The 26,477-nt window shown below is 34.6% G+C and overlaps 1 protein-coding gene across 2 annotated transcripts in view; it reads left to right on the top strand.

Moving 5' to 3' along the window:
- Nucleotides 1-24,064, top strand: part of LOC131165819 (adagio protein 1) — a 38,974-nt gene extending 14,910 nt beyond the window's left edge. For both annotated transcript variants that reach the window (XM_058123917.1, XM_058123919.1), the window contains exon 3: nt 21,786-24,064. In XM_058123917.1, the coding sequence (XP_057979900.1) occupies nt 21,786-23,394 (1,609 nt within the window). In that variant the 3' untranslated portion in view covers nt 23,395-24,064. The remainder of the gene's footprint in view (nt 1-21,785) is intronic.
- The last annotated feature ends 2,413 nt before the right edge of the window (nt 24,065-26,477 follow it).

Below are 26,477 nucleotides of genomic sequence, written 5' to 3'. Positions count from 1 at the left end.
CAACCACTTATTTTGAAATCTAAACGGATTATGACCTCATTTATTAGGATTAGATTCAAGGACCAAAGGACAATGGTCAGAAACCGCTCTAGGAAGTATTTTTTGAGCAAGAGTGGAAAAATATCTCAATCAGTGGTAAATAGAAACCTATCAATCCTAGTAGGCACTCACCTAGTGCCCTCAGTGAACCAAGTAAAAAATTGGGCTTTGAAAGAGGAATAGCTCTTAGATCACTGTCCCTAATAAAATTATTAAAACCCCTTGTACTAGAGGTAATTCTAGAGCCTTCCAATTTCTCATTACTGGATCATAACATTAAAATAACCCCCCAAAACCCAGTGGGGGGAACACAACCCATAGACTTCAGCTAATTCATCTCACAAAATACCCATCAAATGGGCGTGGTAAACTACCATTGACCCTTAACTTTAACATCCAAAAATACTAACACAGAAAAGGAGCCAATAAGAACATCGATTTCACTAACACATTCAAATGATCACCATACCCAGAGGGGCCTGTGGATGCTAACCAAACCCAATCTTGGAACCTAGGCTGCCAAGTACTCCTTACAAGAAAGCCATCTGCAACATCCAATTTGGGCTCTTGAATCATAATGATGCTTGGAGCAACCTTAACAATGATATCTTTTATCTGACGACATTTACTAAGGCAACCCAGACTCCTGACATTCCAATTCCAGATCTTCATTCTATTACCTTATTGCCCCAAACCTTCTTGCTATTCCCCACTCCGTAGTTTATATTAGAGGCAAATTTTTGTAGTTCTTTCTCCACCCTCTTCTTTTTTTGTTTCATTGGGTCTAGGGGAAACATCAACATTTTTTTTTTCATTGGTTCTAGGGGAAACATCAACCTTGACAGCCTGGCCTAAAGGATTAACAACAAAACACTCCATCCTTTCTAGAAGATTTTGTGGGTTCCAGCTGTTCCTCTCATTTCCAAAGGTATCAAGACTTAAAGTCCCTCTTATAGGATCTATTTCTCTTTTCCTAAAAAAGTAATTCTTTTCAATGCAGTCAACCACAGGTGTAGGTAAGATACCTTGGCCAGAATTAACTTATTGCAAGTAATAGAAGTATCAATCCCAGATTTAAGATTGGTCCCTGAATGAAATAAAAATTGGCTACAAGAGGAATTAATTATATGATTTTCTTCTGCAAAAGCTTCCTCATCAAAAACATTTCCTACACCTGTAGAGAAACTTGAAAAGATCTTACCTGATTGTTCAGAATAAGAAGACCCGAGAGTCTCTGCCTATTTCAAATGTGCCTCCTGCTTTGAGATTTTACTTTGATTCAAATCTGTACAATTATTGATATCCTCAGGACCCACTTAGATTTCCAAATCTTTCAGCTGAGGACAAATCAAACAAAAATTTTCGAATTCCTGAATCTGTTCCAGAAACAGATTATTATCTTCTTCCAACTAACCTTCCAGTTCAGTTTTAAATTCTGGCAGCTTGCGGCTCTGTTTTCCATGAGAAGATTGTGCCGTACTTTCCACAATTTTCTGTAAGATCCCAAACTTTCTTTCAAGATCTTTCCAATCTGCATTTTCTGGATTTTCTTCTGCACCTCCAGCTCCATTGTTATTGTTCTGGAAAGTTGAAAGTTTAGCAGTACCTTTCTTGACTTTCAGTGCTGGCTGCTATTCTCCTAGATTGGTTGAAAGGTCGCTCAAATCCATAATGTTCTTTCTTCCTTCCTGAATTTTCAAACACCTCTGCATCCCCCTTCGAAATTCCTAAAGTTTTTGGCACATTAACAACAGAATTCGCCCTTGCTTTGGATGCCAACTCATATCGTCCCTCAAAAGGAGTACTCTAACTCATTGCACAAAGATCTCATTCCTCTAGCCTCCTCATCTAATAAACTGCACTCCTTGAATATGTTAACACAACAACTTCAGAGAAGATTTTTTTTTTTTTTACTCTCTAATATTCCCATGGACCTCTCTATTCCATTTTTTTAATAGCTCCACAAATTTCATTTTTTCATCAATTTAAATCCCCCCCATCCCTGAACCTGATACTCACCCCACAATTCTTTCACTTGCTCTCAAGGGGAAGATGCCTTAGCCACATATTCTCAAATGGAGAAGGGGTTGGCCCCCATTGAGCCGGGGTAGAAAGGCATCCTATGGAATTAGATAGTTTTTATCATCATCATCATGATTTTAAATAACAGTATTGGTGTTGCAGTCATTGCGGAAGTTATGTAACGGGTGATGGACACCGTGTCCATAAATATTTTTTTTTTTTTGCATTAACTAACTTCTCAAGAACATATAGATTCACATGTTTTGATCCCACAATCCTATACTAATGCTTTAAATGATTTTCAGTAAATTTTAGTCACTTAAAAGTTAACATATACTATAAGTATTGGATGTCATCTTGGTTGCTTTAGTTGCTATTGGTGAGTAGAAGCAAGCATTTGCTACTTTTCACTACTTTATTGATTGTAAATGAACCTTAAACTAGAAAACCATAATTAAAAGAAGTATAACATACATAATGCCATCTTTTATTCTTATTAGCCTTTAATGGAATTTGTTATCCAAAAAATAAAATATAAAATGTTCATATGTTAAATAATAACAAAAAATGAAAATCATAGAATGTATTTTAGGGCCTTGTTTGGTATCGTTGCCGTTTCCTGTTTCAGTTTCTATTTCTTCATAGTAAAAAAATAGATTATAAAAACGCATTTATTTCTATTGTCAGTTTTCTACTTTTGTTGCTGGTTTTCAGTTGTTTGCCAAAAAATTGAAAACTAGATTTTATGGTTTTCAGTTGTTTTGGAAACTTGTTGCTAGAAATTTTAATATTTAGAAATAGTATTTTTGGATTTTCATTTTATACAATTTTAAATTAAAATAAAATTAAATAATCATATAAATTTAAATATAATTAAAATAAAAATATACATAAATTTTAAAAAAATAATATTAAAGACAATTACAAAATACTTTTACTATTTTTCAATTGTCATGTCTAATAATTTTTTTTTTGTTAAGTAAATTTTGAAACTAAAACAATTTAGTAAAATAATTGTAATAAATTTTAGTTTTATTATAGTAATTTTTTAATGTGTATTATTTGTAATTTTATTATTTTAATCATATTTTTATAATATTTTGATTTAAAGATGAAATTGAGCATTTTAATTAAAGTTTAATTTGTATTAGTTTTATAAATGTTAACCAAACAAGTTGCTGGTTTCTAGTTTTTAGTTTTTGTTTCTAGTTTTTGGTTTTCGTTTCTTTAATTTTTGATAGTGATATCAAATGGCCCCTTAGTCTCCAAACTAGCTACAAGAAGATTAGGAAAAAATAGTATACAAACACATGAAATTTGATCAGAGAAAAAGTCGTGTTTATTTGAATGGCAGTTATTAAAAAAATGCATACTACAATGTCAAGAAAAATAAGCCAAAAATTATTATTATTATTATTTTTTAAATCACTAGCTAAATAAACCAACTTAAAATTGAGTTGGTAAGCTTCAGTAAGGGAAAAGAGAGGGGAAAATGCAAAAAAGGACTCATAAACCGGTTTTTGCCATTCACAGCTAGTTTGGCACTGTAACATCTTGTAACGGTTTGTAACAGTTGTTAAGGCACTATAATGGATGTAAAGACTGTTGTGGTTGTGAATTGGACTACCTCTAAGATATTGCCTCGGAAGCAACCGATATTGTTATGTAACATTTGTAATTACCTTTACTCACTGATTTTTAAAACTATGGTTATCATGTGGACTTTTTAGCTGCAAAGGCCGCGATAACTTTTAAGTGGCACTAAACTTATTCACATTTATTATGGGATATAGTGGGGTTCTTGGCCTCTTTTTGGGCCCATTGTTTTCGTTTTTATTTTTATTTTTGGGAATTATTGTTGTCTGACCTTCAAAGGATTTGAAGGGCAGCAGCTATTTAGTAATCTTTTGGTGTTGATTGCTGTTCTTTGTGGGCACCTTTTCCTCATCTTATTTGCACTGACTTTTGGTTTTTAATGAAATTTTCTCTTATTAGTATATTTTTAAAAAAAATTAAAATTGACTTTTAAGCATTAAGATAGGTAAATGATGTGGAGGTTTCCACTTGAAGTAAGCTCTCTATGGCACAAAGTGATCAAAAGCAAATGTAGGTTCCAGTTATTTTAAAGTTGGTAATGGTAACAGAGTGCGTTTTTGGGAGGATGTGTGGGTGGTTGAGGTCGCTTTGGAGTTGAAGGTTTTTCACTCGTTTAAGATTTGTTCTCTTTATAGTGCACCTATTAACTCTCTTGTTTCTTGTGAGGGAAGCCCTTGTTCATGGGATTTCCGTTTTTTAAGAGCGTCAATGAAAGTGAATTCTACGAATTTACCACCTTGCTTTTTGTGTTGAACCATTTTGTTAGAATGAAAGAGTGCGGAATGGTGATTCTGTGGGGATGTTCTCCCTAAATATTTCTTCTCATTTCTTCTCACACTGTTTAAAAAGCCTTTCCATTGTTTTTCCTTGGAGCTACGCCATTTTGAAGGCCATGGTTCCTTGGAAATTTCAGATCTTCATTATGGATTATGTTACCGAATAGGATTACAAATGATATAATTCTTATTAGAATGCTCTCTTCTTTTACACAAGTGAAGCTTGGTGGCGCCTCGGAATGTGGGAGACTTCTTGGTAGTGAAACATAGGGGCTTTAGCTTTGGTAGAAAGGGAGGTGCATTATGGAGCAAAGCAGTTTTTGTTACCTTATGGACCCTTTGGATCAATGATCAGAAGAAGAATTAATATAATTTTCCTTAAAGAAACTAAGTGGGTGGGGGAGAAAGTTAGAGAAATTGATAAATCAAGACTTAAACTTTGGTACACTGGAAAAGAAAAACATAAGAATAGAGGAGTTATTATAGACAAAAAACTTAATAGGTAGTGTTGTTGATGTAAATAGAGTAGGGGATAGGATGGTATTAGGACAAGAGATAATAAATATCATTAGTGCTTATGCTCCTCAAGTCGGCTTAACTGAAAATCTTAAGAGACAATTTTGGGAAGATATGGATAGTGTTATACAAGACATACCAGGGATTGAGAAAATATTTATAGGAGGAAATTTGAATGGACACGTTAGAAGGGATAATAAAAATTATGAGAGGATACATAGAGGATTTGAATATGGAGACAAAAATGAGCTTGGGGAGATGATCTTAAGACTTCGCTATGTCATATGATTTTAGTATAATGAATATTTGCTTTAAGAAGAGAGAACACTTAATAACCTTTAAAAGTGGACAAAATAGAAGTCAAATAATTTTTTTTTTTTTTTTTTAAACTAGGAGGGTAGATTGTTTATCATGCAAGGATTGTAAAGTTATTCTAGGTGAAAGCCTAACCACACAATATAAAGTCTTAGTGTTAGATATATGTATTAAAAAATGGAAGAAAAAGGATAAAATAAACCAGTGTAAGAGAACTAGGTGGTGGAACCTAAAAGGAGAAAATATAATAAAATTTAAAGATAAAATGATCAAAATGGGGATTGGACTATAGAGGATGGGATAGATACAAATACTCTTTGGAGTAGATTAGCTAGCTCTATTAAAAATATAGCAAAAGAGATTTCAGGTGAATCGAAGGGGGAGATTTTTGAATGACAAAGAAAGTTGGTGGAGGGATAAAGATGTACAAAAAGCCATAAAGACAAAAAGAATTTGGTATAAAATGTGGCTAAAATGTAGAAACAGGGATAACTTTGAAAAGTATAAGGAGACAAGAAAAGATGCAAAAAAGGTTGTTAGTGAAGCTAAATACAGATCATTTAATAGTTTGTATGATAGATTAGATACAAAAGAAGGGGAAAAAGATATATTTAAACTTGTTAAAGTTAGAGAAAGGAAGAGTAAGGAATTTGGAAATGTAAAATGTATAAAAAGTGCGGATGATATTGTCTTGAATAAGGACAAAGACATTAAAGAAAGATGGCGAAGTTACTTTAGTAAGTTTTTCAATGAAAACCAAATAGAAGACTTATACTTAGAATTGTCAAATGAGGAAAAGACTAAACATATGAGATTTATTTGCAAAATTAGAGTTAACGAAGTTAAGTTTGTACTAAAAAAGATGAAAAATGGGAAAGCCATGAGACCAGATAACATCCCAATTGAAGTTTGGAAATGCTTAGGTGATAACTGAATTATATGGTTTGCTAATTTATTTAATATAATTATAAAAACTAAGAAAATACCTGATGAATGAAGGGAAGACACTTTAATACCTATATACAAAAATAAAGGAGATATTCAAAATTGTAATAATTATCGTGGAATTAAACTTATGAATCATATAATGAAACTATGGAAAGGGTAGTTGAACTAGAAACGAAGGTTTCAGAAAATCAATTTGGTTTTATGCTTGGGAGATCTACTACAGAAGCTATATATCTTTTAAGAAGATTAATGGATAAGTTTAGGGAAAAGAAGAGGGACTTGCATATGATATTTATTGACCTTGAGAAAACATATGATACGATACCTAGGGAAGTTCTATGGTGGGTTTTAGAAAAAAAAGGTGTATGTAGTAGGTATACTGATGTCATTAAGGATATGTATGATGGAGTAATGACTAGTGTAAGGACTATAGATGGAGAAACTAGAGAATTCCCAATCACCATAGGTGTACATCAAGGATCTGCTTTGAGTCCTTATCTTTTTGCTTCAATGATGGACCAATTGACTAAGAGTATTCAAAAGGAGGTTCCATGTTGTATGTTGTTTGTAGACGATATTATATTAATTGATGAAATTAGGGACGAAGTAGAGGTTGAATTAGAATTATGGAGAAAAGTTTTGGAATCTAGAGACTTTAGGATAAGTAAAAATAAGACATAATATATGAAATGTAATTTTAGTAATGATAGGAGGAATATTGGAGGCAAAGTTAAATTTGATGATGAAGAAATAAATAGCAATTGTAGATTTCAATGCCTTGGATCTATTATGCAAGCTAAAGGAGAAATTGAAGATGATGTAATGCATAGAGTTAAATCAGGTTGGGTAAAATGGAAAAGTGCTTCAAGTATGCTTTGTGATCGTAGAATACCCTTAAAATTGAAAGGGAAGTTTTATAGGACAGCTATAAGACCAACTATATTGTATGAAATATTCAAAAAGTAAAAATTGCTAAGATGAGAATGTTTAGATGGATGAGTGGAATAACATTGAAAGATAAATTAAGGAATGAACATATTTGTGGGAAGTTAGGTGTAGCTCCTATAGAAGATAAGATAAGGGAGAGACGACTCAGATGGTATGGACAATTGCAACGTAGGCCACATAGTACACCAGTGAGGAAGAGTAAGTTAGTTACTGTGGGGGGCAGTAGAAGGGGTAGGGGTAGACCTAAAATAACTTGGGAGGAGATTGAGTAAGGATTTAATATCCCTGAATCTATCAAAAGAAATGGTCCATGATTGCATAAATTGGCGGAAAAGGATTCATATAGTTGACCCCTTGGTTTTGTTGTTGTTGTTGTATGGACCCTTTGGATCAAGAAGGACATGAAAATGCTTAAGAGTGACAAATCTTGCCCTACTTTATTATGGGATAGAGTGGTGTCTTTGGCTTTGTTAGAGGCCTATTTTTTTGGGATTTTTGTGCCTTATCTTTGTCAAATATTTAAAGGAATTGGATGATAACTCTCTGATAAGACCCTAGGGTTTTATTGTATAGAAATTGGGGAAATTGGAAGGATGGAAAATAGAAAGGGAAAATAGGGTTGATCAATTCTAGGGAATCTGCCTCCAAATTAGCCAAAGGCTATGAATTATGTTATTGCTCGAATGGAAAAGCAGTGTAGGGTTACATATATAGGGTAGGGAACCCTACTCCTATAAGGAATGTAAATATACCAATCCAAGTCCTTAATGGACTCAAACCCTATTGATTTGGGAATTCTAACACATTAGATAAAAATCCCAATTGATTTGAGAATCATAACAATAAATAGAAATCCCAATTGATTTGGGAATCATAACATTAATTCAAAATCCCAATTGATTTGGGAATCCTACATTCTTGCCTCCTTCAAATTAGCCTTGTTCTCAAGCCTGAGCATAAATATACTCCCCACTCTCTCCTCCATGGGTTGACAAGTTTTCCAAGTTGCATCTTCAATTGGTAAGTGAGACCAGTGAACTAAAACTTTTGTGATGTATCAACTTTTACGTTTGATCACTCAATGATTTGGAATTTCTTGTGGCTGCATATGAACCTCACCAAAAGGTGCAATATTAGGCAAGTGGCGCCGCACAGTAACTTGCTCCTCAAACTTCCTCTTGAGGCAAGAGACATGAAAAACATGATGTACCTTAGAACTTGTTGGTAAGTCAAGATGATAAGCAATAGGGCCTATATGTTCCAGGATCTCATAAGACCCATAGAACCAAGGAGGCAACTTCATTGAAGAACAAAAATTCACAGATATCTGTTTATAGGGTTGTTGCCTAAACCCAATCTCCCACGAAGAATTCCCTTTCACTATAGTGCTTATCAACTTGATGTTTCATACGAGCTTGAGTTGCAACAAGATTTTCTTGAAGGAGTTGAAACACTTTGTCTCAATCATGTAACTCCTTGACGTCTTGATCAACCCTGGATGATCCAACTAAATACCTAGCAAAAACGGTAGGAGCTCGACCATAAACAACCTTGAATGGAGTCAACTTGATGGAAATCCTTTGGTTTGTTGCAAGAAAAGCAACATAGATAAGTCTCTAGGCACATGTTAACAACTTCAGTTTACCTATCAGATTGTCAATGATATGAAAGACTATGTCATGATCATTGACTATAGAATGAGGAATTTTGTGCAACTTGACATTGTTCTCCATGGACTAAAATCCATGGAGATATCAGTCCAAGCTTCTTCTGGAATAAGAAGAGGTTTTAGAAGGCCTTGACTCACCACTATTTCCTGTTTTCTATCATTGACAAAGGCCACATTCTGCTACAAACTTTTTGATTTCACCCTTCATTCCTTTCTAGTAAAATTTCCTGAGAGATGCACTTATAGGTTCTAAGAAAGCTGGAGTGACATGCAGCAGGTGATGCATGTAATTCTTATAGTATGGTTTTCTTATGGGCTGAATTATGGACTAATAAAATCCTCCCCTTCTATAGTAAGTTTAAAGAGTCCCAAAAGTATGGAGGGGCTGAAGTTGGTTCTTCTTGTAGCTTTTGTATAATGTCTCTAGTCTTCGAATTTTGCCACCATTTCGTCCTAATTTGTTCAAGAGTAGTACTTGCAGGTACAAAATAGCTACAAGTTCAACTTGTTTAGGGACTCATGAGAGTGCGTCTTCCACGATGTTCTTAGCCTCTTTCATGTAAATAATCTCATAGTTATAACCCAACAACTTGGTGACCCACTTCTGTTGTTTCATGAAAGAGTTATTTGTTGCTCCAAAAAATACTTTAGGGTGTTGTGATCAATTCGAATTTGGAAATGTCTGCCAATTAAATACGCTTTCCACTTTGTAACTGCATACAAACAGGCATGTTGATGTGGGATGGAGAAAGGGCCTTACTGGTAAAAGTATTGGGGTGTCCGTCTTGCATTAAAACTGCACCAATGCCAACTCTTGATGTATCGGACTCAATGGTGAACACCTTGTTGAAATCTGGCGAGGCAAGAATTGGCGTGGTGGAAATCACGTGCTTAAGACAAAGGCTTGTTTAGATTCCTTGCTCCATTTTAATACTACTTTTTTCAGTAAAGCGGTTGGTGGAGTGCGTGCTAATCATTCCATCGTCCTTGACAAACTAGTAGTAGTAACCGGTCAACCCTAAAAATCCTTTTAGCATTTTGATTGTTCGTGGAATAGGCCAATTTATCCTTGCTTGTATTTTAGAAGGGTCAATTGAAACACCATCTTGTGAAGCAATATGCCCTAGGCATTCCACATGCGGTTAGGCAAAGCTGCATATATATTTTTTGACACACAGAGATGCTCACAAAGAGTGATGAGTGTAGTTTGTAAATGACATAAATGATCTTAAAGAGATGAGCTGTATATCAGGATATCATCAAAAATATATGAGAACAAACTTACGTAGGTAAGGTCGGATGTCATTCATAAGACTTCGGAAGGTTGAAGGTGCATTGGTTAATGCAAAAGGAATGCTCAAGAACTCGTAACGGCAATTGTCAGTTCTAAACACAATTTTCTGAATGTCATCCTTTTGTACCCGAATCTGGTGATAGCTTGATTTTAAGTTGAGTTTAGTGAATTGCTTGTTGGGCACCTCCCAACTCATCTAACTCTTCCACAATAAGAATAGGATATTTATCCTTCACAATGCTTTTGTTCAAAGTGCTTGATAATCAATGCGAAGAGTCATCCTTCTTCTTTACTGATGAGATAGGAGAAGAATATGGACTGGCACTTCGTTGAATTATGCCAACATCTAATGTTTCTTTTGCTATATTTTCTATTTCTGCTTTCTAAAAATAAGAATAGTGATAAAGGCAGACGTTAGTAGAGAGACTACCTGGCAACAGAGGAGTGTGGTGATCACGTGTTTGTTGAGGTAGCAATCCCTGTGGCTCCACAAATAGGCTAGAAGATTCTAAAATAAGAGATTCTAGTCCTAATTGACGTTGTAACTCATTTGATGCTCGAAGTTGTACCAAGTAGCCATGTCGCCCCTTTTTAAGGAGCTTCTCCATATAATGGCTTGAAACTGTTGTGACATTACCTCAATGTTTGCCTTTGAGAGTCACTCTTTGGCGGTTCACGATAAGCATCATAAGTAGTTTAGAAAAATTCCAAGATATATCACCTAAAGTCATTAACTCTTCAATACCCAAAACCACTTCATAGTATTCTAGTTGTAGCAAAAAGAAATCAACATACAACCCATGATTCTGCATAGTAAGTTCAACTTTGGACCATGGTTCGAAATTGCGGTCGTGGATGTTGCGGGACGCGGGAGACGCGGGTGTTACGTAATGAGAAGCGGGCGTAATGGTTGTGAATTTTTTTCACGCATGCACAACCATGCCAAAATCGAAAAATAAGCATGAAATCCATTAATGCATGATTTTTAATGAATTTTGACAACTTTCATTCAATCTACAAATGCTTTTTAATAGGCATTATGATTTTTATATTAATTTTAGTGCACTGCTTAAATAAAGGCATATTTTTTAAAACTTTGCATTAGTTTAATGGGTAAAAAAGATGTAGAAATGTAATTAAAATGAAGAATCAATTAATTAAAGACATAAAGTTACTAAAAATGAGTCAATAGACTCAATAATTTATATTACAATACAATAATTTACATTACAATTTACAATTTTAAAATATAAATATGGAATCGTAAATCTTACAATTTAATTATTTAAATGGTAGTGTACTTGAGTCACTTGAGACTTGACTAATTGTGTAGAAATTAGAATTTATTATAAATTTTAGATCTAATATTAAATTATTAATTGTCAAGGTATTTAAAAAAATATTTAGAATATTAGTTAATAATTTTTTACTAAATCTGTACTCTAACTCTCTAAGTAACTCCATAAATTTTATGTTTTAATAATTTTATACTAATTTTTTTATTTTAATTAATAAATTCTACTTATATAATCATTTACAAATTTGCATACTAATTAAATAATAAATATAAACTGAAATTATAAAATAAACTAAATTATTAATTTAGAATAAATTGGTAATTTACAATTACATTAACCAATGAAGTAGAAGAACTGAAGAAACATATCCACTCCCGAGTCCCGAGTCCCCACCGAAGATGCGAGAGAGCTGCAACCTGCAAGCCTCCAAAATTTGGGGGGTTTGAAGGCTTCGAAGCTTATTTTTGGAGCTACGACTGCAACCCTATGAATGGAGGCGACCTGCAGAGCACAACTCCTTCAAGCGACAAATGGAAGATTTGAAGCTGATTTTTGGGTCCTTATGCTGGACAAAGGAGACGAACTGACGAAGAGGGAAAAATCGAAACACCTTAAAGGGAAAATCGAACACCTTCATGGCGAACTGCCAGTCAGCTGACCTGCGATGGCTGCGAACTGCGAATAACACCTTCAAGGCAAAAATCGAAGCTGATTTTGGGGATTTTGAAGCTTCAGATCAGTAGATTGAAGCTGTACGAAAGAGACGAAGAGTGAAAGATGGAACAGTGCAACAAATTGAAGCTTCGAAGCTGCTTTTTGTTTCTTTGGAGGCTTTAGATGAGGGGATCTAAGCTAGACGATGGAGTGAAACACACAAAATGGAGCAGATTTGAGGAGATAAGGAAGGTACGCAGTAGTGTAAGGGGCTCGGCTGTAATGTGTTGTAACGGACGTTATGGGTCATAACGTTAGTGTAACGGCCGTTGCGGTTCCGTAACGGTCGTTGCGCATGTGAATTTTCTACTCATCGCTAATGCAGCCTGTAACGGTATCGGAGAGATGATTTTCCGTTATGTAACGGCCGTTATTTAATACCATGCTTTGGACACTTGCTTTAACATGTTAAGGTCCTTTCATCTCCAATCTTCACATCAAACTTTTATATTGCTTCATAAGATTGGTTAGTCGTTTAGAAATTTTAGTGTCCATCAAATTATTAGTGCTACCCATGTCAATTAAGATAGTAGCAAGTTGGCATTTCAAGAAGCCATTAATATTCATGTTTTGAGGATTAGCATTCCTAGCTCAAGGATGAATTGAAGAAGTGAGATATTCATTATTATCATCAGATTCCATACCTTCCTAATCTAAATTAGCACAATCATCCTTGGCCTCTTTTGGCTCCTTCAGTGCTCAATCTTGGCTATCTTTTGGTGTATTTGGTTGGAGAGAGATGCCAAAATCTTTAAGAACTTGGATACTCATTTTTCTTTCTTTGGATTCTTGGGATAGAGTGCTGTTTCTTGCTGTGGGTTGGGTTTTGCAAAATAGTTTCGTTTGGCCTTTACGTGTGAACAAGATTGTGTTTCTTTGTGTAAGGATTTCCAAATTAATTAAGAGTTCTAATTGATGTGTTAAGATTCCCAAATCAATTTGGATTTTCTATTTAATGTTAGGATTCCAAAATTAATTGGGATTTCTAATTAATTTGCTATGATTCTAAAATCAATTGGGATTCTATTTGATGTTAGAATTATTTAATGTTGGGATTTTTATTTAATGTCTTAGGATTCCCAAATTAATGGGGATGGAGTCCATTAAGGACTTGGATTGGGATATTTTACATTCCTAATACGAATAAGGTTCCCTACCCTATATATATATAATCCTTTAGGGCTTTTTTCATTCAAGCAATAGCATAGTTCATAGTCTTTGGCTAATTTGGAGGTAGATCTCCTTGAAGTGATCAACCCTATTTTCTCTTAGTACTTTCATTTCTTTCAATTTCCCTAGTTTCTCTACGATAAAACCCTATGGTCTTCTCATTTGGTATTAGAGCCAGTGTTTTTGTGGATGCTGCTAACCCGCTAACAAAAGTAAGATCTTGGAATTCTTGATCTTCACTCATACGTAATGACCTTAGAAAAATCGGTCGAGCCCTAAATTGAAGCTAGGCTAAAGGCTAAACTTAGCAATATGTTTGTCTCAATTTGAAGAGATTTAGGCATTGCTCTATAAACTGCTCATTACATCTTCCCATAAATAGAGAGGAGAAGATGTCTCTAGATCAGCTAAACATAGGGAGCAGCCGTACATGTGTGAAGGAGGTTACCAATGATAGTGTGATCATGGTCCTTCTCATATGAAGGTGGAATTTCCTTGGTGGGACAGTTATGACCCTACCGGTTGGGTTTCTAGAGCTGAAAAATACGTTCTCTTTCACCACACTCCAAAAACATCCAAAGCTGAGGTTGCTTGTATTAGTTTGAATGGTGAAGCTATTCAATGGTATAACTAGTTTGAAGCTTGTCATGGAATGCCTTCATGGGCAGAATTTGTTTCTGAATTACTTGCTTGATTGAAGCTCACCGGATATGAGAATATTGATGGATAACTTGTCAAAATACACCAAACTAGCTCTATCTTGGAATACCATACACGATTTGAGCGGTTATCAAATAGGACTAATTATTGGAATGAAAGCCGACTTGTTGGTACTTTTCTTTAAGGTCTCTGACCTGACATCCCACGTGAGTTCAAAGTGCGTTGACCACGAACCATGACTTAAGAGGAACTTAAACGAGTGAAGAGCAAACAACAAAAGGTTTGTGCTAGCATTGTGATGATAAGTGGCATAGAAGGCACTGTTGCAAAAGTAGACAACTCTTAACTCTTAATGGTTGAGCTAGTGGAGGAGCCATAAGAGGTTGGATGACCCCCCTTATTAAGATCAGGAAGGTATGGAATCTAATGATGATGATGAATATATCACTTCTTCAGTTTATGCTTTAGCTAGTTATGCTAATCATCAAACTATGAAAATTAGTGGCTTCCTAAAATGCCAACTTGTTACTATCTAGATTGATACGGGTAACACTAATAATTTCATGGGTGCTAAAAAATTGCTAAACAACTAGCCTATCTTGTGGAGCAATGTGAAAAATTTAATGTGAAGGTTGCAAATGGAAGGATCTTGGCCTGTTAGAGCAAGGGTCAAAAAGTTAAACTTACTATGCAAAACCATGGGTTGTATGTTGATTTATATTTTTGCTGCCACTAGAAGACTATGAAGTGGTTTTGGGTATTGAATGGTTGTGGACTTTAGGTGATATAGCTTGGAATTTCTCTAAATTGGTTATGAAGGTTTCCGTGAATGGCCAGAGAGTGACTCTTAAAGGCAAATGTTGTGGTAATATTATTATAGTTTCAAGCCATCATATGGAGAAGCTTCTTAAAAAAGAGCAACATGGTTGCCTGGTACAACTTAGAGCACTAGAGGAGTTACTACATCAATTTGGCTAGGATGAAGGGCTTGAATCTCTTACTTTAGATTTTTTTGGTCTATTTGCGGAGCCATAGGGATTGCCACCTTAACGAACACACCGCATTCTGCCAGGTAGTGTCCCTACTAATGTCCTTCCTTGTTGCTATCCTTCTTTTCAGAAAGTAGAAATAGAAAAAAATAGTGAAAGAAGTGTTGGATGCTGACATAATATAACCAAGTGTCACTCAATATTCTTCTCATGTCTTATTGATGAAGAAGGATTGTGACTCTTGGAGGATGTGTGTTGATTATTGAGCACTGAACAAGAATATTGTGAAGGATAAATATCCTATCCCTGTTGTGGATGAATTGTTAGATGAGTTGGGAGTTGCCCAACAGTTCACCAAACTAAATCTAATATCAGGTTATCACTTGATTCGAGTACACAAGGATGACATTCAGAAGAAGGCATTTAGGACTCAGGATGGCCGTTACGGGTTCTTGGTTTTTCCTTTTAGGTTAACCGTTGCAACTTCAACCTTCCAAAGTCTCATGAATGACATTTTCCAACCTTACCTACATAAGTTTGTTCTCATATTTTTTGATGATATCCAGATATATAGCTCATCTATTCAAGATAATTAATGTCATTTGTGAACCATACTCGCCACTCTTCGTGAGCATCATTTGTGAGTTAGGAAATCTAAATGCAGCTTCGGTCGACCACGTGTGGAATACCTTGGGCATATTGTTTCCTAAGAAGGTGTTTTTGTTCACCCTTCTAAAATACAAGTGATGACAAACTAGCCTATTCCATAAAAAATCAAAATCCTACGAGGATTTTTGGGGTTGATCTATTACCACCACAAGTTTGTCAAGGATTATGGAAAGATTAGCACTTCATTGACTGCTCTACTGGAAAAGGATGCATTCAAATGGAGTGAGAAAGCTGAACTGAACAAACCTTTTTCAAGCTTAAGCACATAATGTCGATCACACTAGTTCTTGCCTTGCCAAATTTCAACAAAAGTGTCGTCATTGAGTTTGATGCATCATGAGTTGGCATTGGTTTTGTTTTAATGCAAGACAAATGCCCCATGCTTTTACTAGTAAGGCTTTTTCTTTGTCCCACATCAGCATGTCTGTTTATGACAATGTGATGCTAGCCATTGTGCATGCACTTACAATGTGGAGGCCATTTTTAATTAGTCGACATTTCTAAATCTGACTTGATCATAAGAGCTTGAAATATTTTTTGAGCAATGAATCTCTTCAATGGGACCACAGATTTGGTCACTAAGTTGTTGGGCTATGATATGAGATTATTTACATGAAAGGGATCGAGAATGTGGTGACAGTGGCACTATCATGACCTCCTGAACAAGTTGAACTTACAACTATTTCTATACCTTCATGTACTATTGAATAAATCCGGATGGAATGGTGGCAAAATTCAGAGAGGAGAGGTATTATCCAAAAGCTACAAGAATAGGCAACTTCAGTCCCTCCTTACTTTTGAGAGACTTTAAACTTATTGTATAAGAGGAGGATTTTATTAGTGCCTAATTTAGCCCACAAGCAAACCTATCTACAACCTATCTACAAGAATTGCATCCATCACGGGCTGCGGGTCACTCTGGCTTCTTAGAATCGACAAGCACATTTCTTAGGAATTTTACTGGAAGGGAATGAAGGGTGAAACCAAAATGTTTGTGGCAGAATTCGATGTTTGTCAACGATAGAAAAGGGAACTCGTGGCAAGTCTAGGCCTTCTACAACCTCTTCCTATTACCGAAGAAGCTTGTATTGATATCTCCATTACTATCTTCTCATGATAAGCCCCCGTTTGGGAGCACTTAAGGAAAAAAGTGCTTAAAACACTTATCACTTAAAATAAGCATTTTTGCCAAAAAGTGGCGTTTGGTTTGTACTAAAACAAACACTTATTGCAAAAAGTGCTTTTCCATAATTGCTTTTTTTAAGAACTATTTAAATTTTGAGAAGCAATTTAAGATAACTTTTTAGTCACTTATAAGTGACATTGTTCATAAGCGGGATCAATTTTGTAAATATAAGATATTTAGTGACTATTTTATAATTTAAAAAATGCTTTAGAAAATCATATATTATTTTATTATGTATTATAATATATTCATTATTCATGGAACATAAGAAAAAGAACAATCTATTCATTTAAATTAATATGAAAGATTTAAAATATTAATTTAATTAAAAATATTATTTTGACATAAATTAATATCATAATCATATATTATAAATATAAATTAAGAACAAAGTTGTTAATTAAAAAATAATATTATATTTTTTTTACATAATAAAAATATTTAAACATTAATTAAAAGTTAAACCTAATAGCTAACATAATTATTAATTAATCATATATTATTTTATTTTGCATATAACCTATTAATTATTAATAAAATATAATTAAATTCTGAAATGAATAAAGAACCATATATAAATTAAAGTTAACATTAAATAAACTAAAAGTTTTAATTTATTTATTAATACTATTTTTAACATAAATTAATGTGATAATCATATGTTATTAATATACATTAATAACAAGATTATTGTTAATAAATAAATAATAAAATAAAAGGGCAACCCGGTGCACAAAGCTTTCGCATATGCAAGGTCTGGGGAAGGGGCGGACCATGATGGGTCTATAGTACGCAACCTTACCTTACGTTTTTGCAAGAGATTGTTTCCATGCCTCAAACTCGTGACCTCCAATGACAACAACTTTACATTGTGCCTAAGTTCCTCATCTAATAATTAATAATATAATATTATATTATTTTACTTGATAGAAAATCTTAAAATTTTAATTATAAAATTAATTTAATTATCATTTAAATTTTTTAATATAAAAATATTAATGTTTTTTATTTAAAATATATTTAAAAATAAATATTATTTATTATAATTCAATTTTGGATTGAACAAGAGATATTTATTAATTTAACACATACTTTGCGAAATGATTCATGCATGTTTGTCGCCCGGGGCAACAAGATCAAGTTGATAAGAATTAAAACAATGCCCTTTTTTGACGAATCATATAATCCAATTAAAATTCTAAATTTACTTTATAATATTATTTTTATCATAATTTAGTATGATAGCAATATGTTGTAAATATACATTAATAACAAGACTATTATTAATTAAAAATAATATTATATTATTTTTAATATAAAATATTTAAATTTAACTTTTAAATAATTAAAATAATTATTAGTGAAATTATTGATTAAAAAAGATGAATATTTATAATTTAAAATATGTTTAAAAATAATCATATAGCATCCTATAACAAAAGTAAGTATTCAAATACTACTTATTTTAAATACAACCAAACACCACCTTATAACTTTCAACACTTTCCCACTTTAACCCTTATTAAATTCAACACTTTTTCTGAAAAGTACTTCTGCATAAGTGGTTCCAAATGATCCCAAGTCTACCATTTTTTTTGTTGTGGATTGTCTCATGAAGTATGCTCATTTTTGTGTCACCACTCACCCTTATACTGCTGTAATTGTTTCACATACTTTTGTTGAGAATATTGTAAATTTGCATGGAATTCCTTAGTCTATTGTCAGTTATCATGACAAAGTCTTTACTAGCAACTTTTGGAAGGAGTTTTTCCGCTTGCAAGGAACACAATTGAATATGAGCACTACATATCATCTACAATTAGATGGGCAAACTGAAGTTGTCAATAGGTGTTTGGTGACTTAATAAGAGGATTGGGTTTGATGACTCCCACAGGCCAAATGGTGGCACCACTTATCATTCTTCCATCAAATTGACTCCATTTGAGGCTGTTTATGGTCGAGCTCCTCTTGTTCTTGTTAGGTATCCGGCTAGATCATCCAGAATTGATCAAGTTGACAAGGAGTTATGTGATCGAGAAAAAGTGCTTTAGCTCCTCAAGGAAAGTCTTGTTGCAGGTCAAGCTCGTATGAAACAGCAAATTGATAAGCACCATAGTGAAAGGGAATTCTCAGCAGGTGATTGGGTATTTCTTAGGCTACAGTCCTATAGGCAGATAACTGTGACTATTCATTCTTCAATGAAATTGTCTCTTCGGTTTTATTGGCCTTATAAGAATATAGAATGTATAGGCACTGTTGCTTATCAGTTTTTTATGTCTCTTACCTCAAAAGGAAGTTAAGGGAGCAAGTTACTGTGCAACGCCACTTGCTTGATGTTGCACTTACTGATAAGGTTTAAGTGCAGTCACAAGCAATTTTGTGTCATCGAGTGATCAAACATAGAAGTCGGGACATCATAGAAATTTTAGTTTACTAGTCTCACTTACCATTTGAAGATGCAATTGGGAAAATTATCAATCCTTGGAATAGAGATTCCCAGAGTTTATTGCTGCTCAATCTCGAGGACAAGCCTAATTTGAAGGAGGCGAGAATGTAAGATTCCCAAATTAATTAGGGTTTCTAATTAATGTGTTAGGATTCCCAAATCAATTGGGATTTCTAATAATGTGCTATGATTCCCAAATCAATTCGGATTCTATTTAATGTTAGGATTTTTTAATGTTGGGATTTTTATTTGATGTGTTAGGATTCCCAAGTTAATTGGGATCGAGTCTATTAAGGACTTGGATTGGGATATTTTACATTCCTAATAGGAGTAAGGTTTTCTACCCTATATATATGTAAACCTATAGAGAGGCAGATTCCTTCGAAGTGATCAACCTTATTTTCTCTTACTGCTTTCCTTTATTTCAATTTCCTCAATTTATTTGTGATAAAACCCTAGGGTATTGTCACTTTGTTGGAGTAAAGCTGTTTTATAATCCTCATTCTTTGGTTTTCTAGTTCTTCTTTCTGTTGTATTGGGAGGGAATCTTATCCTCCTTGTTTTCTTGTTGTACACTTCTCTCTGTAGTAAAAAAATTGTTTGATAAAAAAAAAAGAATAGCCTATTTGATTTCGAGCTCACAACATTTGATTGGTTTTAACCCTGTTAAAAACAGCTACCCAAACAAAGACCTTAAATTGGAAAGGTGAAGGAGAGAGGCTTTATGGCAGTGGTCAATTGGCTCTTCTGGTGTATTTGGTTGAAGAGAAGTGCCAGAATCTTTTAAGAACTTGGATGCTTTTTTTTAACTTGATTTTGAACAGAGTGGTGTTTCTCATGTTGCTGTGGCATTTGGCGATCGTTTCTTTTGGCATTTACATCTGTCAGATTTACAGTTGGACTGGGTTGCTTTGCCGGAGTATAGTTGTTTGATAGTCTTTGTTTTATGGTTTTCTGGTTTGTTCTTTTTTCTGTTGTATTGAGAGGTTATCTTACCCACCCTGTTTTTCCTATTTTTTTCCCCTTGTTTTACTCTTTTTCTCTCTCTAAAATAAAATTCTTTATTTATAAAGTATTATAATAGCCTATTTGATTTCGAGCCCACAACAGATTTTTGGTTTTAACCCCGCTAAAAATAACCAATGTTTTAAAAGGCAAAGGCCTAAGGTGAGGTGTTTTAACCCTTAAGAGGTGAGGCGTGCCTTTTGAGAATTTTATTTTTAGATAAAAACAAGTAAATAAATTACATATATGCTAAAAGTAAAGGGGGAAAAAAATTCACCACTAATGTTAAAAAAAAAAAAATCAATTGTAATTTTCAAACTACTTGTTGGCCATTCTAACTTCAATTCATTACATAAATAATGACAAGAGGTAGCTATAAAAAGTTCAAATTGTTTTCAAGATCTAAGATGCAACCTGAATATTTTGGAAATGCTAGGGTTCAAGAGTTTGAGAATCAACTCAAATTATGGCATTCCTTTTATATAAACATGGAGTTGAACTTTTTAAACCAAATCTAACTTGAGAATCACGCACCCAAAACGCATAAGCCTTAACTAAAATGATGCAAAAGGCATGCCTTTTGCACAAATACATAAGCCTCAACATGTAATGCATTAGCCTTTTTGGGATTTGGCATTTTAGATTGAGCCTCAAGGCATTTTAGACTTGGGCAAGCCTCAAGATGAGCCTCGATTGAGCCTTTCAAAACATTAAAAATAACTGACCAAATAATGACCTTAACTTTTGATAAAATAATTCTAGTCAGTGCCCCTGAGTCACAGTATACTTTTTGTGCCAGTCAAAATAACTTCAATTTTTGATTCTATGTATGTGCACTGCATCTCCCACCCACTAATAATTTGTTCCCTTTGTTTAAAAGTAATTTCATCATCACGGTCAATAAGTTTCACTTTGTTGTGTATATGCATGTGCCGAATTGTCGTTTATACTTCTTTGAAAACCACGTCACGCACTTTCTTTGTAATACGGTAGTGAGAGATTTGGCCTCCTTAGGCAGAAAAAAAGTTCCTGTTGTTTTAAAATTATTTCTTTCTGCAGCTTCTAATATATAGAGAATAAATTGTTGATACATGTCAAAAACAATGCGAAGCCTGAGCGCGTTTGCCATGGTTTTTGCATGTGTTTGTTTTGGTTGATTTGATGAAAAATTGATCTGATTGAAATATTACAAATGTTCTGGTGTATTTTTCTTGGCCATTATAATAATTTATTTTTGAAGTTGTGCATCCTTATGTGTAATTAGTATTACTTCCTCTGGTTAATATGTAATATGTTGTGTAGACTTGATCTTTTTGTCTTCGTGTTTCGATGCTATATTGTTTGCACTTTTCTCTGCTTTTGGAATGCTCTCTCTCTCTCTCTCTCTCTTGCATGCGTTCAAACTAAAAACCTGCCTTTCGTTTTATAGGTTACTTTTTTATTATCTCCATGTTGCTTAATTCATTATATTACTCAACACCAGTTTGGATTTTTTTGATTCTGATATTATGGGATTTTTGTTCAGCCGTTTCTTGCAATGTAGAGGTCCATTTGCTAAAAGAAGGCATCCATTAGTGGACTCCACAGTAGTTTCAGAAATAAGAAGATGCCTTGAGGATGGGGTTGAATTCCAGGGTGATCTGTTAAATTTTAGGAAAGATGGATCTCCATTGATGAACAGATTGCGGATGACCCCTATTTATGGAGAGGATGAAACAATTACTCATTATATTGGTATCCAGTTCTATACTGAAGCAAATCTTGATTTGGGTCCACTACCTGGATCCTCAGCAAAGGAATCTACAAGGTCTTTGGATCTATTTCACTCTGGTCTTTCCTCTTACAGTTCAGTGCCAGCTGGAAACCGAAATATTTGTCGTGGGGTTTGTGGGATTTTACAATTGAGTGACGAGGTATTGGCTCTAAAGATACTTTCACGTTTGACACCGAGAGATATTGCCTCTGTTGGCTCTGTTTGTAGGCGACTTTATGAGTTAACTAAGAATGAGGATCTCTGGAGAATGGTCTGCCAAAATGCATGGGGTAGCGAGACAACTCGTGTACTAGAGACGGTTCCAGGGGCAAAGAGGCTTGGATGGGGTCGGCTGGCAAGGGAATTGACCACTCTTGAAGCAGCCACATGGAGGAAGCTAACTGTTGGCGGTGCTGTTGAGCCCTCTCGCTGCAATTTCAGTGCTTGTGCAGTTGGTAACCGGGTTGTCCTTTTTGGTGGGGAAGGGGTAAATATGCAACCAATGAATGACACGTTTGTATTAGACCTGAACTCTAGTAACCCAGAGTGGCAACATGTCAAAGTGAGCTCCCCACCACCTGGTCGATGGGGTCACACACTTTCTTGCATAAATGGGTCTCATTTGGTTGTGTTTGGGGGTTGTGGACGGCAGGGCTTGCTTAATGACGTCTTTGTGTTGGATTTGGATGCCAAGCATCCAACTTGGCGAGAAATTTCAGGAGTGGCCCCTCCACTTCCAAGATCATGGCACAGTTCATGCACCCTTGATGGTACCAAGTTGATAGTTTCTGGTGGCTGTGCAGATTCTGGAGTACTTCTTAGTGACACTTTTCTGCTTGATCTCTCAATGGAGAAACCAGTATGGAGAGAGATACCAGTGGCCTGGACCCCACCGTCTCGATTGGGGCATACACTGTCTGTTTATGGTGGTAAGAAAATTTTAATGTTTGGTGGTTTGGCCAAGAGTGGGCCTCTTCGGTTTCGTTCAAGTGATGTGTTCACGATGGATCTTAGTGAGGAAGAACCATGTTGGAGATGTGTAACTGGCAATGGAATGCCTGGTGCTGGAAATCCGGGAGGCATGGCTCCTCCTCCTAGACTTGATCATGTTGCTGTGAGCCTTCCAGGTGGCAGAATCCTGATCTTTGGTGGGTCTGTAGCTGGTCTTCATTCAGCCTCACAGCTTTATCTTCTTGACCCAACAGATGAGAAGCCAACGTGGAGGATATTGAATGTTCCTGGGCGACCCCCAAGGTTTGCTTGGGGACATAGTACGTGCATTGTTGGCGGAACAAGGGCTATTGTTCTTGGTGGTCAAACAGGGGAGGAGTGGATGCTAAGTGAACTCCATGAGCTGTCTTTGGCTAGTTCTGTCATCTAAATTAGGTGAAATGCAATCTAAGTTCTAGCAAAGGAATTGCTAGTTATGTAGCCCATGACAGAAAATTATACTGAGAAACATAATCATAGGAGGGAGTTGCATCACAAAACTCTAGGCAGGTAACTTCTCTGATGACACTTTAACCGGAGGTGCTTCATGATGCATTTTCTTGTACGAGGTATTATTGGTTCGGGATGAACTTTCAACGGGTGACTTGAATCCGTATTTATTTTTGTGAGGTTTGTATGACCATCCTTCAGTTTGTACTATGGATGATTTCCATTAGGTTTGTAGTTCATATGGGCAGGTATTGTATCTGTAGGTGAAGTTTATTTCTTCCCCCTGCCCCCAATTCCCTTCTCTTTGTGCCCCGACCAAAAAGGAGAAAAAAAAAAGTCCTCAGTGAAGCATGTGTTCCTTTGCTTCATATTCTGTAATTTCGAAAGAGAAAAGGTATGTATATAGTGAGAGACAGATGTTAGTCTTTCTGTTGTGATGGAGGCATTTGGTCACCTATTGCTTATTATGGCATCTCATTAGATTAAAGTTTTTGTTATCAAAGTGACAGGCAGGACAAGAACCTGTGAAACCCCATTTGTGCAGTACATGGCAATGCCTATTTGTAGCCCTTTGATAAAATTTTCCTGGCAACGAATTGTTTGCTTGTCTAGTTTTTGCTTCAGACATTTTACAAGTGGAAAATGGCTTCCTTGTTTACCGACATCAGCTGTTTGCTTATGCACATGCTAGATTTCTAGCATTCTTGTGTGTTATAATTGTTATTTGGAGTTCTTGGCATGTATTTGGAGTTGCTTGTGAAATGAAATGATTTTATTCTTTTAAAGTTGCATTAGAACATTGCAGTTGTCTTGTGTAATTATTGAGGTCATTGCGTGGTGCTGTTGATTGATATATAGTGAAATGAAATCAGTTTAGCTTCTCCATCCATTACCTTTACAGTTTTGGTGTGTCAATGTGGAATGATTCAGTTGCCATGGTTGTATGGAAAAAATAAAAATCGAAGTGGCGGTGATTCTTCTTAGTTTGTAGTAGTTGTTCGGACACCTTGGCCATGGGACAGGTGAAGATGACCCCTCTTACGATGAATTCTTTAAGCTGCTCTCCCCTCCCTCGGTGGGCTGTTTTCATGCCTACCGTGAAGAGAATTGGTAATTATGCTGTACTTGAATCTTCTGTAAACCTCTTTTTGTTGATTTTGATCGTTCTGCAATGGAAGAAATTTGATTGTAGACCTAGCGTTCCTCTCTATTGGGGCCTGTTCAGCTGTATGGCTATTATTGAAGCATTGGAGCAGAAGCCCTGGAACTTAATTTAATAATAAACTAGAAAAAGTGGCTTGCTACGCTCTAATTTAGGCCAAAGAATTAGATGGTGTTTGGTGAATCAAAATAGTTGAGTTTTATTCTTAAATGTTAGTTTTATGGTAATTTTATAATATTATTATTTTAAATTAAATTAATTAAATACAGTTTTTATATTAATTAAACTCTTTAATGACTTTTGATTTTAATAAATTTTGATTTGGATTTCAATTGTGAATCAAATGCTGCAAATGACATAGAAATGTACATATTTAAAATCGCTGTTTACCATTTAAAATGACTTAATAACATGGGTTAACAACAGAATTAGAAATGCATTAGAAGGGGAAAAATTTTCCCTGTTTCTTCCTATATGTTGATTATGGGACTTTTTTGGATCAAGGATTTTGGTGTGGGAAAAGAAAAGAAAAGAAAAGAAAAGGAGGAAAATTATTTTTCTTTATATTTTTCTTCTCTATTAAATACTATAAAAAATAAATTGTTTATAGATTTGGCATATTTTTTATTTTCTTTCTCATTTTTCTTGATAACCAAACATAACAATGAGGGTTCCTTAATATATATATTTTTTCTAATATTTTCTGAATTTCAAATGGGACTATAGAAATTAAGGAAAATGTAATTCAATTAAGTAAGAAAAATATGATTGTTCCTTGACTATCCCAACTGAGGTTGATCCAAACTCGCATGGATGACATGAGCAAAAATTGGGTACCCCTCGTTACTGGATCAATTTGCCCCAAACTTTAAAAAAATACAAAAAAAAGCCACGTGTTAGCTCCTGACGCATTCAAAAATCACTTTTAATATATATTTTATAGATTTTGCCCTATAGGATTAGGAAGTGCAAAATCCGCAGTGTTGTATGGGGAAAATTTGAAGTCATGTTTTGAAAAAAAAAAAAGAAAACTCTTTGATGCTTGACTTAGGAAAAAGATTAATGCTTAACTAGTAAACACTTGTGTGGATTAAGAATTAGAAAAGATGAATGAGGACTAACTTTTTTTTTTGGGGTGGGGGAGGGACTTGTGGGCAGTGCTACAATCATGTCAAGCTCTATCATGTTCAAATTTGATTTGCTTAATAAACTTGTCCTCAAAATGAAGCTCAACTTAGGTTTGTTAACTAAACAAGTCGAGTTCGATTTTGTTCATGTTCAGCTTATTTATTAATGGAATTTAAAACGAGCCTAAAAGAGTCCAGAATAATCTTGTTAAATTTGTGATTATTTATTAATGAATTTTAAAATTAAATCTAAAATTGATTATTGAAATATAAATTTAATATTTTAATTTGTGTTTTACTATCTTATGTTGTTAAAAATTTTTAAAAGATAAAAAAAGTGAGTAGTAATGACTAAAGGGAAAATGCTTCTAAATATGTGTAAAATACCGTAAGTTTCAAATAAAATTTAAATCAAATATATAAATTATTGAGCCTCCTAACAACCAAACAGACGAGTTTATTTTTTATCCTACATACTAAAAGTTGATGAATTTATTTCCTTAATAAACTCGTACACCTATTAAATAAACCTTTTATTTAGTTCTTTGAACAATTTAAGTTGCAAGCTAGTTAAATGAGTTAACTTGCGAGCTTAGCGAGCCGAGTATGGTCCATGTCAAGCTCGGCTCATTTGGTTTCCAAGATCAAAATCTAAACTCGAGTTTGACTCTTTTATTTAAACGAACAAGTTATTATCAAGTCAGGTAGCAAGTTGCTCATGAACGACTTGATTCA

The sequence above is a fragment of the Malania oleifera genome, chromosome 10 (assembly GCF_029873635.1).
Source record: "Malania oleifera isolate guangnan ecotype guangnan chromosome 10, ASM2987363v1, whole genome shotgun sequence".
Taxonomy (NCBI): domain Eukaryota; kingdom Viridiplantae; phylum Streptophyta; class Magnoliopsida; order Santalales; family Ximeniaceae; genus Malania; species Malania oleifera.
Note: the sequence above shows the minus strand (reverse complement) of the source record. Positions and strands in the feature narration are given on the sequence as shown.